This window comes from Anser cygnoides, chromosome 6, assembly GCF_040182565.1.
Source record: "Anser cygnoides isolate HZ-2024a breed goose chromosome 6, Taihu_goose_T2T_genome, whole genome shotgun sequence".
NCBI lineage: Eukaryota > Metazoa > Chordata > Aves > Anseriformes > Anatidae > Anser > Anser cygnoides.
This window is the reverse complement of record NC_089878.1, coordinates 5,519,139-5,533,323: the sequence shown is the minus strand read 5'-3', so window position 1 is coordinate 5,533,323 and position 14,185 is coordinate 5,519,139. Positions and strand designations below refer to the sequence as shown.

Here is a 14,185-nt window from a genome sequence, read left to right as displayed (position 1 = left end):
CTGCTGGATGTAGTCAGTTCCTTGCTTGTAAAGCTTGGGTAAGTGTCTCCAAAACCATCTTCCATTATTTTTGGAATAATTCTGGTTCAATGTCTTGTAGCTGAGAGTAAACAGCCATTCATGAATTGTGAAATACCTGCAGCCAGGAAAGCAGGAGCGTTGCTCTGCTGGATGGTGCAGATATCTGTTGTGGTCAGTAGGTCCTTGAAAGGGCAGACGTTCTTTTGTCCTGCCTGCTTAATGCAGCCAGTGTCACTAAAGCACTCATCAGCATTTGGCTTTATTCATTTGACTGTTGTTGATCCCAGTCCTTTGGTTGCAAAGTTTGCAGTGTTAGTAATGTCTGTATCCACTACTTCAAAGGCTCTTGTTTGCGCTCCTGCATTCAAAGAGTCGACTCATCAGTGTTCATCCCACTTGTTAAGATTTTCTGTGCCTTTTGTTGCAGCAGTGTTTGCAGGGGGTTAGTCCATGAAAGGACTGAAAAGGGCATACAAAAATCCATGTCATGAGATGACCCTAAGATTCTGGCTGTGGTTTTCTGCAAGAATTATTGTTTTACCATTTCGGAATTTCTAATCATCATAGTTCAGTGGCAAAACATCCTTTTTGTCTGGCTTTAAAACTTTCTTGGCAGCAGAGAAAGGTAAAGGCTTTGAGAAGGTCGTTAAAATTTTCTCTATATAACTTTGGAGCTTTGGACATAGCAGCAAGATTCAGCTATTTCCATCCAAAATACTGATGGCAAATGCACGTTGCCCAAAACAGAAACTTTTCCTCATTTTCATTTTCTGACTTGGAAGATGCAAGTCTTTATGCCTTAAATGTCTCACTTGATTTAGTAAAAGCTGTGTTCAAAAAAAGTCTACGTACTCATCTGTTGTCATACCACCCACGGCAGACAACACCACAGCAATATCCTTGCGCAGGAGGACAGGCGTGAGGCTGACTTCGCTATTACTCCTCTTGTTAATTTGCGCTGCTCTGGAACTGCTTGGTTCATTAGAGTTACTGAGTTTTTGCTTATTAGGTCTTCAAAATTTCTGGTTGCTGTAGTGTTTTCATTTTATGAATGTTCATGAAAGGTTTTCTTTAAATAGCTGTTCATAGCTGGTATGTGGAATCAACCAACTTCAGGTCTTCAGTCCAGAAGGACTATTACATTTTTTACTTAGGGTTTTGGGAGTTTAGTCAGTGATAGGCTTCATACTGTTGTCTCCAAAATTGGAAATGTGTTGATTCATCGATACCAGAAGTCAGAAACAGCAGGTGGAACTGAATGTGATCGTGCTTGTCATAATGTGATAAAAGCAGTTTCTGTACTCAAGTTTCTCCTTTCTCCAGTGTTCTTCCCTTTTGAAGTCAATCGTCTTCTCCAAAACAAAGGTCAGAGGTACTGAAGCCAAGTGTAGGACTTCTACAAATAATTCTTAGTGAGTAGCAGGTAGGATTAGCTACTCTTTTACCAGCCATACCCATTTTCCCAGCCGTGTGCGCGCATGGGGAGGGAAGCTCTCATCATTGCATCATCATCTAAGCCACGATGAGGTTTCAGCATTCGTTGAGGCTAAAGGCTTCCTGTTACTGTAGGAAGAACTTAGGATCATCTGCTTGGGGGTATCCACACCAGAGCTATATTGGCTGTGTTCATCCTAGTATATTTATCTTCAGTGTTCTGCACCCCACCTGTGTGTATGGTGAAGGTTTGATTCTTCCTCATCTGCTGGGGGAGGCGGTGGTGGGAGCCGAGGGCCACTGCTGGGCAGGAGGGTCTGGGCTCGCCCCGCGGGCTGTATGTGTCTCCGGAGCCGTGTAATGGGCATGGGCTTTCTGAGAGAATCCCTTCCTGAAGGTAAGTAGATGTTTCGCTTGGGTACGGTTAAACAAAACATTTACTAGATTAACTCAACTCGTTTTTAAGTAGTCCTATTTCTAACTTAAACGCAGTCAGTTTACTAATACTTCAGAATTATTCAGTAGCCTGAATGGAATTAGTCCCAAACCGTTAATAATCTGCAAAACAGTACAGCAACAGCTCAGAAAAGCCAGCTGGACAGTTCTGATGTGCTAGAGTGTAGCAAGTAGCATTTACAGACACTTTTCAATATCTAGATTATTTTAAAGTACTGATGAAAAAAGGGCTTCAAGCAGAGATGGGCAAAGAAAATCAATTTATTGTAGATTTGGTACTTCTGGGTGGCATAATCCAGTGCTTTGGCCTTTTTCTTTTTTACCTGTCTCTGTAAGGTTTGAAACTGGAGGAAATGCAAATGGTGGGAACCCCTTCAAAAGCAGTACGCGAGTAGGTGCAAAGAGGAGAGGGAGCCCTCTGTGTGCAGCCTTCCCCTCCAGGAGCACTGCTCTCTGACTCCAGTCTCTTTTCCAGTGAAGGAAATGGACTGTTCGTAGGTTGAAGGAAGGGGCTAATGACGTTTTTTTGGTGTCTAGAGAAATCTTCAGTGTGTATATTTGGTATGCTTAGTGCTTCTTATTTTGAGGTACAAGCGTGGCATCTGCAACAGGGACTGAGGCTGAGCTGCTTAATATTTGTTAGCAAACAGCAGCACCTGTCTCTATAATGTAAAGATTTTTTGTAAATGTAAAGCACCTGATCAATAATGTAAAGATTTTTTTTAATGCCCATCTTACGAAATTATCCAGCATGGTTGTACTGCTTTTAATGAAGTGTAAGGTTGTGGAAAGGCAGTAATATTGCATGAAATAACACGTGCCTTGTTTTTCTGTGTAATCAGCTCAACCACCTGGATGCAGTAAGGGGCTGTGTGTGCAGAGCACTCGAGTGAGCCTTCAGGGTTGTGAATGCAGCACACCCATCGGAGGAGCTTCGTGCTGGAAGCTGTTAGCGCTGTTATTACTGCATTGTAGAGCCAAGGGAGGACTGAGAAGCTCTTCTGTGAACCTGGGTAAATAACCAGCTTGCTGGCTTGCCTGAGGGCTGTGCAGCTGTAGCAGCACAGTTGGTTTAAGGCTGCTGTGGGCATGCCTACGTGAAAATGCAGCCTCCTGTTTGGCTGTGGTCTAGCCTTAACACAGGCGAGTAGAAATTTTCAGTATATACAAATTGTGTTTGAACACGACTGCTCAAAACTGTAAGGCAGTTACTGAGGAATAAGCAAGTGTTTTATGAGTCTATTAGCTTTCCACCGACAGTGTGCATATGTAAATAATCGCCACGTAAGCAGCATTTCAAGTGAATTCCACTAGGGAGACTCCAAAAATAATCTCCCAGGGAGCAGCTCTGAAAGTTACTGTTGCTGCTTTGACTCCAAAAATAAATGCTGCACCCGCAGCTCGTGAAAGCTGATGGAGCTGGGTATCAGCCTGTCACCAGCTGTACAGAGGAGCTTGCACCATCTAGAGGGAGAGAAATTGGTGCCTTAGAAATAAGGGGGGGGAAGACCATCTTATTTTCTGTGTTAAAGTTTCAAAGCACAGAGGAGTAAGTATTTGCAGCTTCTGTTTTTGCACTTTTTTTTACATTACGTCAGGAAACAAAGGTTAGTAATGCAGAAAATAGGCATGGGGGGGCATGGGGAGAAGCCCTGAAGAAACAAGTTTTAGGGAATAGCTCGCCTTGGTTGTAATTTCAGATATTTCTAAAAGTTTCTGTATGCGGTTAACATGTAAGTGTCTGCATTTTGCTCACATATCTTGCAATTAGTTTTAGTATAATCGGAACAAAGATTTTCCCCAGGAATTACAATTTTCTAGTTTTTCATAGTAATATATTACAAGTGCTTTTGACAAACCCACTGGAGGGTAACATGTTTATGGCTCAGTCTGACGTTTACCTTTAAAAGTGAATTCTTTGCTTACTTTCAGGTAATAACTTTTACATTGTTTCAGGGGAAGCAGTGCAGAAGCTGTGCAGCAAAGGCATTGGCTTTTGATTGAGATTGATTTCCCTACAAAATGCAGCTTCGCTTCATATTGAAGAGTGATGTATTTAAGCAAAAATGTGTCTTTTAGACTAGAATAGTGATTTTTCCACACTAACCTTTTCAGCAGTCCCTGGAGATGAGGGTTGGGGTTTGTTGTAAATGAGTTGTAAATGTGAACGTGGTCAGTTCTTAAACTAAGCAGTTCTGCCTAGTGTCTTAAGAGCGAATGTACAAATGAGTGCATTCCTCTCTGAGACTTGTCCCTGGTTTCTTTTTCCCTGTTTAATTTCAAAGGTGAAACTTCAGAACTAATTTTTAAGTGCTTTCTCCATTTTAGTTTGAAACCGTGTGTGCAGGGAGAAATTCAGCTACAGGCTATGTTTAAGCATGGTTGAATTACTCGTTCATCGTAGAACCTGGCTCTTCAATAGCTCATCACTGCTGTTTCAAAATTTATATTGACATATTTTAGGTTTAGGATTTTTTTTCCCCCACTGATGAAATGAGCATTTAAAAATTCGTCACTTCTCAGGAGAGCAGCAAGGATGACTGCTTTTTCTGGGTACTCGGGTAACCCTCAGCATTGGGTCAGCTTTAGGAAAAGTAGCCAAACCCTGCTAGTGTTGAGTCCAACTTGTTGATTTGGGGGCTTTTATGACTTTGGTTCATGTGAACTCTTTGCTTTTACGTTACTTATCAGTACCTGGTCATTTGCAAAGGTCAGGAGAATGAGAAGACCTCATTGCACCACCGGTCTCTTCCCTAATCCTTAGCTTAAAATCTATTTTTTGAATTTCGGCGTTAATCCGGCGCTGAGCTGGCTTAGCAGTGCCACGCACTTAGCACTTGGTGCGGGACCTTTTGGCGAGAGCTGTGCGGTGTGCTCCGTGTGTCGCTGTGATGCAGCTGCCAAACCAGGGTGACTTTTGCCGGTGTAGGGAGCGAGCTCAGACCCCGCAGGAGAAGTTACTGAGTGTGTTGTGCTTGCTCTTTCCTCCTGGTTGATCTGCAGTTGTGCAATAGCATGTGTCAGGCTTGTGTGTAACCGGAGGGGAAAACTCGGCTGCGTCATCCTCCGTTGCTGGTGCGGGTGCCAAGGGAAGGTGGCCGAGGTATCGTAAAAGCAGATTAACTGTGCTGCAGCAGGGGTAGTCCTCGTGGTGCTGTGCATTGGAGAAGGCAGGTTGGTCTGACTTCCCTGCTGTGCCCTGCCCAGAGCCGCCTCCTGCCCTGTTTTATCCCCGCTTCTGTCCTCCCTACCGTGGCTGCTCAGCCCTGCCTGTACCTGGGAGCCCTGAGATCCCAGTAAAACAGGGAGCTGTGGTCAGCGTGGTGGCAGCCGGCTGTTGGCAAGTCCTGAGCTGCCGCAGCTGAGGTCTGTCCTGATTTATCTCCGTGCTTCTGTGCTGCACAGGGGGATACTTCAGGACTTAAAGCTTTGGCCTTCAGGCCGGGAGGGTAGGGTTGGAAGTAGCATGCCCAAACTCTGCTCTCAGTGCGGCACTTCGAGAGGGAAAGGGGGACAAGGAAGTGGTGGCTGCTTGCCTCAGCCAGCCCTGTCTTTTTCCTAGCCTGGTTGCATTTAAAAGTCTCCTGTCAGTACGCGAGGTCCATCCTGTGCTTAGTGAAGTTCAGGCATTGCAAAGTTTTTGGGAAACTACACATTCAAAGAACCTCTTCCTGCAACATTTTGAACATCTTTTTTGAAGTCTGGGCTGCGATGGTGTCCCTAAATCCTGTGAAGGGAACTTGAGGAAGACCGGGGGGCTGTTTGATTACCCTTGTTTGTATTACCTGCACCATTTCAAACTGTTGGGCTTGACAGGATCCTCGGCCACCTGGAAAAACCCTGCAGCCAACAGTAATATTTCTCAGCCTGTAAAATCTGTCATGTTTTCAAATAAATCACTGGGCGTGGGGGGGTGCTCTCAGGAAGCAGGACACGATAGGAAATGAAAACCCAGATTCAGTGACCTTTTTTAGTTAAGAGCTTCTCGTGGAATTAATCCAGCTCCGAGCTAAATTAATTTTTTTCTAAAGGATTTATTGTCTTTGCACAGCTGCTGAGCTGCAGCACAGTGGAGCAGCCCCCTTCCCATCGCCAGGCTTCGTTTCTCCATCCTGTCCTGGCGCAGAGAGCGGCTGCAGCGAGCTCTGGGTGCTGTGCTGGCGGAGGTCCCCTGCTGAGAAGCATCCCGGAGGCAGCAGTACCTGTGCTGTTCCCCTGCAGGTTAAAAAAAAGACCTTTGGACCTGTCCGTGTTAAGGTGCATGGCTCTCAGCTCAGCCTTGCATGGGGATTCTCTCTGAACCATCACCAGATTAAGGCTATTTAGGGAAGTCTCGCGTGGGCTGCTTGGGGTAGGAAGGGCTGCTTTGTTACCAGGCTGTTCCCACACACCACTCCGGTCTTTGGGGTTAATCAGATATGCTGAAGTTCTCTTCCAGTATTCATGTGCTTACCACAAACTAAATGGGCACTGAAACTTCTCTCAGCTCGATACACTGAAAAAATTTTCAGTCACGTCTTACCCAAGTGTTTTGACAACCTGTTTACAGAGAAATCGGGGAGAGGGATGTGTCTGCTGTCCCCTGGACACGTGCTCCCTTCAGCAGTGAGGGAGCCCTCGTGTGTTGCTGTGCTTTCTCTGTTTATGTGCAGCGTTTGAAGTCTGACTCATGCTATCTGAGGGAGATGTCTTCAAGTTTTTAGCACGATCAGGCTTAAGGTATTTAAAACGACCTCAGTAGGAATAGACTAATTGTCACTGTAATGCCAAGCCTTCCTTTTTAGAGCTATATCTTGTTTGGTTCTTGCTTTTTGGGGTGTTTTCTTTTTTTTCCCCTTTTGGCCCCCTTTATCTGTGTTTATCTGATGGCCCTGTAGCAGCGGTGTAGCTTCCTGCCTCTCTGAACTCTGGATGTTTCCTTCCTTTAACTTCACATCAGCGTAGTTCTTCACCAACAAAACAGGTCTCGGTTTTTCTCTTCTGTGCTGCTCACCTGCTCATCCACAGGCTCACAGAGCTGTTGGTTGGAAAGGAGCTCTCGAGGTCACGGTCACCTTGCCACTGCTTACCTGAAGCAGGACCACTGCCAGCACTGGGCTGAGTCAGTCAAAGCTTTATCGGAGTGATGACCTCTTACGTGATTATTTCACATCTACTATTTAGATCAATATGTTCTTTAAGTGATGTACCAGAAGATGCTCGTGTGTATTCTTACTTTGTATATCCTGTATGTTCTTATTTTGAATTCAAGCTGTATTTTGTTTTGGCAGATGATTCTAACTTTTATCATTTAATTCACTTTTTACTACCGCATTTTGAGCGGTTCATTTGATACCTTACGAAACTTGTTAACTTTTTAGCCTGGACTGTGCTGCTGATAGAGTAGGGTGAGGTTGCAGAGCCTAGGTTTGCTTTGTTGCTGGCAAATCTAGTCCAATTCTTCAATTAAAATCATTAGTCTCACTTGAAATGGGGGCAGATAACGCAATGGGAGGGAGGTGTGTTTCAGCTGGGATGGCTACAATGTGCCTGCTTTTTTCTTGCTTGAATTCATTTCTGGCCAGTTTGGATAGTTTTTCTGCCACAATTGTCCTCCTGCTAAATTTGTTTCTCCCCTGCTTTTGTATCCCATTACCTTTACTGTTGTACAGAGAGCAGTCACATTTCCTCTCAGATTTCCTTTTTTTGAACTGAAGTTTAGATTTTTCTGCGCTTTTTTAGGAAGGAACGTGTGCTGTTTTATACTATGTTTTAATAGACACTTTTGCATTTCCAGAAATGCAAAGAAGCCCAGCCAAAAGTACAGTTCCTTCTGAAACGGTTTTGTTCAGGACAGAATGCCGTTTGCTTTTGCTAAATCCAAAAAGCCGAGGAGCTCTCAGCACCTGCAGGACCTGCCTCTGGCTCGGGCACTAACCGCAGGCAGCCTGCTGCGCCTGCAGGCACCAGGAACGGAGCAGTGCTCAGCAAGGAGAACTTTCTGAATCATCCTGATGAAATGTAAAGATTATGAAACTGAATTCCCCTTCCATGCCTGCATTTAGATACAGTCTGCAGCCTGGCATCTATAAAAGATCTGCGTCCTTTTAGGAGGTTTTCATGTTCTGGGTGACTGTGTGAGGTTTAGCGTTGAAAGCCTGGTGAATGATGTTAGATGTAGGATGCGCAGGGTGTTTGCCCTTGTCTGGTTTCTTCTAGTGGTGCAAATCTCCGTGTTCATGACAGCTGCAAGTTTTCGTGCAGCTAACTCTATGGGAGACTTGTTGGTGGATGATTTATTTTATTTCTTCCTCCCTCGTCGTGGAAGGCAAGTGCAGCGCCAGCTTTCTCCTTCATCTCAGCCCCTCAGCGCTCGGGGCTGTTAGCAGGACTTCATAGACTCAGCTTAAAAAGTAACCCGGCATTCAGAAACCTTCCTGGGAAATACTGCAGAGTGGTGCCTGCAACTGGCAGCGTCAGTGAAGGAAGCAAACCAACGTGGTGTGCTTAAAACCACCAGTTCTGTCTCTTGTTAAAACTTGCAGTTGTTATAGCCAGGATGTGTTAAAAATGTACATGGGAGGAGGCTTGGGGCCTAATAATATCATTCCTTATTTGAGTATTTAATACAGCTAGAAAAGCACTACTTGCTGGAGACTTTCCCAATGTAATTTGATCTAAAATTATTCTGCCTTTGCATACAAACCTCATTCTTCTTGTAATGATTTCATGTGACAGAATTGCTTAAAATGTCTCTTTGAGGAAAGCTTCTATATTAGATGTATGCAAGCAAAATCTGTAATACAAAGCAAAAACATTATTTCTCTTTTGCTAAAACAGACTTAACATTGTCTACTCTGTAAAACAAACAAACAAAACAAACAACTTACTCTTCCAGAACGAGTTTGTCTTACAGGGTGTTTATGATTTGTGAATTGCACAAAGCGATGCTGTCTCTGTCAGTATCAGGCAGTCTAAGAGAGAAGAATACTGCTTGTCCATACAACAAAGGTCATATTGGTTACCACAGAATAGGCACGCACATTTTGTTTCATTTACTTTCCTTATGACTTCAACATTGGACAGAGACATAGAAGTATGGGTAGCAAAGCAAACTGGAATGAATTCTTGCAGTGTTTCTATGCTGTGTGCTTCTCTGGCCAAAATTTGCAGGACAAAACGAACCCGTTCATGAGCATTGGACCAGTTGACCACGCTGGCCTTCCATGGGTTTTCCATCTGTTTTCTTTTTGAGGAAAGAAGCTGAATAAACTGGGCATCATCTCTCTTTGTAGGTGAAGTCTGTGATAAACCTGCTGTTTGCTGCCTACACGGGAGATGTGTCTGCACTCCGGAGGTAAAAATCAGTGGGGTTTGAAAGCAGGAAAGCTGCTTGTTTGGCATCTGCACTTGTTTACTTATGAGTGTATGCTGTGCTCATGCTGGGGACATCCAGGCTGCGCTGGAAATTTAATATATTCTGCCACCACGCTTTTAGCTATGGCATTTTAATGGTTACATTTTGCCTGACTCCTTGTTTGGTTGAACATCTTTGAAAGAGAAGGTTTGAAAAATCGTACCTAGGCACAGAGAGAAAAGTATAACAATGTGTTTAAAAAAATAAACAACGAGTCATCAAAAAGATACCCTCGTACTATACCGCAGTCCCATTGTTTTCCATTTCTTGGGATCATACTGAAATACGTTTCCTTAAATAGTCTTACAATGGCAGAAAACCCTAGCTGAACTCTAGCCTGCTTTGTAGTTCAGCTCTGAAACTGCCTCAGAAATTCAGGTTGGAAAACGCTCCTTGTTGTTGGAGAGGCTAGGAAATCTAGCTTTGCTTTCTAAATCTTGAATCGAATGTGGCAGTGTTTAAAGGAGTAACTGTAAGACTAAATAAACATATTAATTCAGCTAGAATATGTCTAAGTATCGTTAGTGGGTGGAAGGATGTGCGTAGCTTAGCTCTGTCCCTGAGCGATGCAGTGTGATGAAAGAGCTCTCCTAATACCTTAATGCTGTTCAGGATTTACAAACCTGGGAGTCCTTCCTGGGTTTCCCCAGCTGGCAGGAGTTTCCTGTGCTTTACACGACCTGCCTTGCCCATGTTTGGCTTTAGATCAGATAAATTGACTGTAAAGGTGCTCTAACTTTTTTTTGTTTATAACAGCTAGACCCTAGGAAGAAAGTTAAGCCCCTACTTTATTTTTAAAGCCAAAGCAATTAGGGCCCCTTTCCTTACTTTTTGTTGCCATCTATATCCTCGTGCAGGAGATGTTTTATTGTTTTAGCAGTGGTGTATTGTTCAATGCTAACTTTGTAACTCATTTTAATTATGTAAATCTTTTTTCCATAATTCTTTTTTAGATTTGCTCTGTCAGGGATGGATATGGAGCAGAGGGACTACGACTCCCGAACAGCATTGCATGTGGCAGCTGCAGAAGGTAATGTCTCACCTTGTATATACCTGCTTTCTAACACTGTGTGTGTGCACGAATACATGTAAGCCTATAAATACATACACGCACAGTCCTGCTTTTCTTACAGGACACGTGGATGTTGTTAAGTTCCTGCTGGAAGCATGCAAAGTGAACCCTTTCCCCAAAGACCGGTGAGTGGCTTTACAGCCCGGGTGAATTTCGGTGCTTTCTAGCTCCACAACTGCATGCTGATCTTAGATCTGTGTTCCCTCCTCTAGATGGAACAACACTCCTATGGATGAAGCTTTACATTTTGGACACCACGATGTATTTAAAATTCTTCAAGAATATCAGGTCCAATACACGCCGTCAGAGGATTCCAACAATGGAAAGGAGAACCGAACGGTTCATAAAAACCTAGATGGCTTACTATAATCATTCTCAGCTAGATCCTAAGAATCAAGTCACTTACCTATTTAATTGTGGTGTACATAAGTAATTGAAGAGCGTGTGTGTTTCTATCTGATAGTGGTATATATTTTACAGAAGTCTCTATTACTTCAGTGTTATGTTACAGGAGTTTCTATACGCACAGGACAAATCCAATCTCTCAAAACCAACAAAACCAACTAAGAATCTCCCTCCATAATGTGAGCAATATTACCTCATGCTGCATATAATTGATGTATAAAGATATTTAGCTGTGGCTTTACTGTGCACTACTTAATTTATTTTTGTGTTCTATGTGAACTTGAGTCTGTGGTCAGGATTTTTTTGCTATATTTTTGTTTCTCTAGCCCTCTGTTTCCAGTATGGCTGAGATGAGCCAGAGTACTGTCAGGTATGAGCGTCAGTGAGGGTTTTCAAAAGTTGAGGATGCTGATGTAGATTTAGGCTGGGTGTGTTAAGTAAAGATCTGCACTTACTTTAAAAAAAAAAAAAAGAAAAATTTCCACATGAGCTTGTTTACATAATATAAATATCAAAAGAGTATATAGGTGATGGTTGTCTATGGTCTTAGGCTTGTTCTCAGAGATAGTCTTGTCAGGGAATTTGTTTTAAGGTTTGTTTGACCAAATGGCGTAGGAGAATGTGACTTGTAACATCTCTCAATGTTTAGGGGTTTTTTTTTTAGTGTTTTTTTCCTTAAAGCGTTTTTTTCTAGCCTCCTTCCTCTCTCCCTGTTCAGCTGCTAAAGTACTTCCCCTGTAACAGGGGAAAGCGGGTGCTTCCACTCTATGCAGTCGTGCTCCTTGCAGGTATATTTGCACTACAGCGAGCCTTGACAAGCTGCAAAACCCTGTTTTGGGCTCATGCTTCGTTCTTGGCAGTTGCACCAGGACCCAGCGAGGGGAATGTAGGCATGTGAAAGGCAAAATACTAAACCAAATACTACAAGAAATCTGACTAAATTTAAGCTTATCATGAGGAACACGGATGGAGTTAAACAGCTTTAAGGAGCATAGAGCCAATCAAAGCATGAGCAGAGCAGGAGATAAGCCAAATTTTGGGAAAATTCTCTTCTCGCACTACCATCAACCAAGGAGCAGGATATTAGTCAGTAGGATTACGGGGGTGTAGAACCAGGAGTTCAGCAACAAGAGCACAATTAGGTGATTCCTTTGGTGGTGAACTGTGGCATTTATTGTCTTACCGCTGAAGGCAGCTTGGCAGGTGCTGTCATGGGAAGTGTAGATGCAGATATTTTCTTGTTTGCAGAGCTACAGTGTTAGGACAGCTCCCTATCCCACGTGCAGTTGTTTTTACCAACGCTGGCATAAAACCTCCGAAGTGATCAGTGATTTAAAGAGTTGGACTTTGAGACCCTGCAGTTGTTGGACGTAGATTTTAAGCCAGAATTGTTTAACATATAGAGATTTGTGCTTAAGAATAGCATATATAGCTAATTTTATGCTAGCACAAAACATCCAAGTCATTAGTAGATCTTGAAGTTCAAACTCTGTGTTTAGGCACCAAAATTCTCTTGAAACTGATGCCTGAATTCTTTCTAGATTGGGCCAAGCACTTCATAAAGATGACCTGATCCACATTATCTCCCTTTTGCAAGTGGGGAAACTAAGGCATAGAGAGAAGTAACTTCAGAATGACCCAGCAGGTCAGTGTAGTTGAGAATAAATCCTGTTGAGTTCCTGTACAGTCCTCTACTCGATATGCCATACTGCCTCCTACAGGAAGGGAAAAATCCAAAGGGAAAAGTGCTTGATACTCATCACAAGCAGTGACTGTCTTTGTGATGATGAAATCTTGGCTGAATCTGAAAGTCTAAAGCCCTGAAATCACCTTTCCAAGCTGGCTGGCATGGTTGTCAAACACTTTTTCTCACGAATCTTACAGCTCTTAAGCTGCTTCTTTTTTTCTCCTCTCTGAAGATCAGCTGTTTTTCTGAAGGCTTTTAACATCTCTTAACCTCTTCACCTCCTGTGTCACAGCCACCTTAGTTTTAGTAATAATGAAATCAAATGGCCTTTGGCTCTTTAATGAGCTGCATTGGTCACTGAATACCACAAGGCCTCTCCTCTGCTGCACCCCACACTAAATCCCAAAATGTTTTCTCTGGCAACAGATCTATTAACTCTAGAATAGAGGAGTAGAGATTTTCAGATGGACTATAGCATTCTTATAGCATTCTGTATCTTGATGCTAATATTATTTCTGTTTTTGTATAAAAACCTATCCTTCAGCTTCTCAGAAAAATACCCAATTTAGTTTAACTGAAATTTGCATTGCTCAAGCAAGCATCTTTAAAAGGTAGGTATATTGTACAATACACAAACATACAAAACCTTCAGAAGCGGCATTTTGACTGAGTTAACATAAAGATCATGGCTGTCCCTGAACTTAATGCTTTCCCGAATCATACGGAGTGCTTTTAGCCAGTCTTAGCTTCAGTGCATTTTTGCTGGATAGCTTTAGTATTTTCTCAGTGTGAGAAGATGCGTTATTTTGTAATGTCCAATTAAGCAGTGCAGCTATTTAGACATGGCGTTATTTATAAATATATGCAGTACATTGATTTGGCTGTTTATCATTCATGATGCTGACATGTAGATTTCAACGTAAGTAGCTTTTGGTTATCTTATCAAATACTGACTTCCTTATGCTCCAAAGAAGATTCCCCACACTTCTGGTTTTGTCATATATGTTTCTTCTGTATCACAAACTAAATAGTTAAGCTAACTTAATGCTTTGTACTCAGAAATATTGTGATAGTCTTAGCATTAATTAGCCTATCTTTGTGAACAAAACGTATTGTACCGGATTTTTTTGCTTCAGAGATGGACTATCAGTGACTATACTTTCTGGCAGTGTACTTCTGGTCATTGTAACTGACTAGGCTGATCTCGACTTCTAGATTCTGTATTGTGGGGAACAGACAGTGATGAATGTACTTCTAGCAGTTTCCCATGAGTGAATCTAAACTTGAGCTGTACTGGTTCTGAAAATGAAAGCTATTTATTTTAAGAAATAAGATCCAGATAGCGTTGCTTTTTACAGCATAATAAATGGAAATACCAAGATGGTGGTGGTGGTGTTTTTTATTGGTTTTCTGTGTGACTGCGATTGAAATACAAGCCTTGGGTCGGGGGAAGGCTGTCCAAGAAAACCTGCTCTGGTCATTTCTGTTGTGCAAAGCTTATAAGAAATAAGAATGAATTAGCTGATTTAGTTGCTTGTTGTTTTTTTTTTGTTTTAATCTACACTTCTAGAGCTCTGACTTCCTTTGCTTTTTGTTGATGCTGAAATTCTTAAGTGGATTGGCCATGTGCCCTCAGAGCTCTTGCCCTCCCTTGCCTACTCCCCAATCCTTCATCTCACCATTTTCTTTTCTTTTAGTTTTCTTCTGGCTGTGT

The 14,185-nt window shown here is 42.7% G+C and overlaps 1 protein-coding gene across 3 annotated transcripts in view; it reads left to right on the top strand.

Annotated features, from left to right (window-relative positions):
- GLS (glutaminase) overlaps nucleotides 1-13,852 on the top strand; it is a 58,494-nt gene extending 44,642 nt beyond the window's left edge. For all 3 annotated transcript variants that reach the window (XM_066999049.1, XM_048058207.2, XM_066999050.1), the window contains exons 15-18: nucleotides 9,186-9,247; nucleotides 10,261-10,337; nucleotides 10,441-10,504; nucleotides 10,592-13,852. In XM_066999049.1, coding sequence (XP_066855150.1) covers nucleotides 9,186-9,247; nucleotides 10,261-10,337; nucleotides 10,441-10,504; nucleotides 10,592-10,748 — 360 coding nt within the window. In that variant the 3' untranslated portion in view covers nucleotides 10,749-13,852. The remainder of the gene's footprint in view (nucleotides 1-9,185; nucleotides 9,248-10,260; nucleotides 10,338-10,440; nucleotides 10,505-10,591) is intronic.
- The last annotated feature ends 333 nt before the right edge of the window (nucleotides 13,853-14,185 follow it).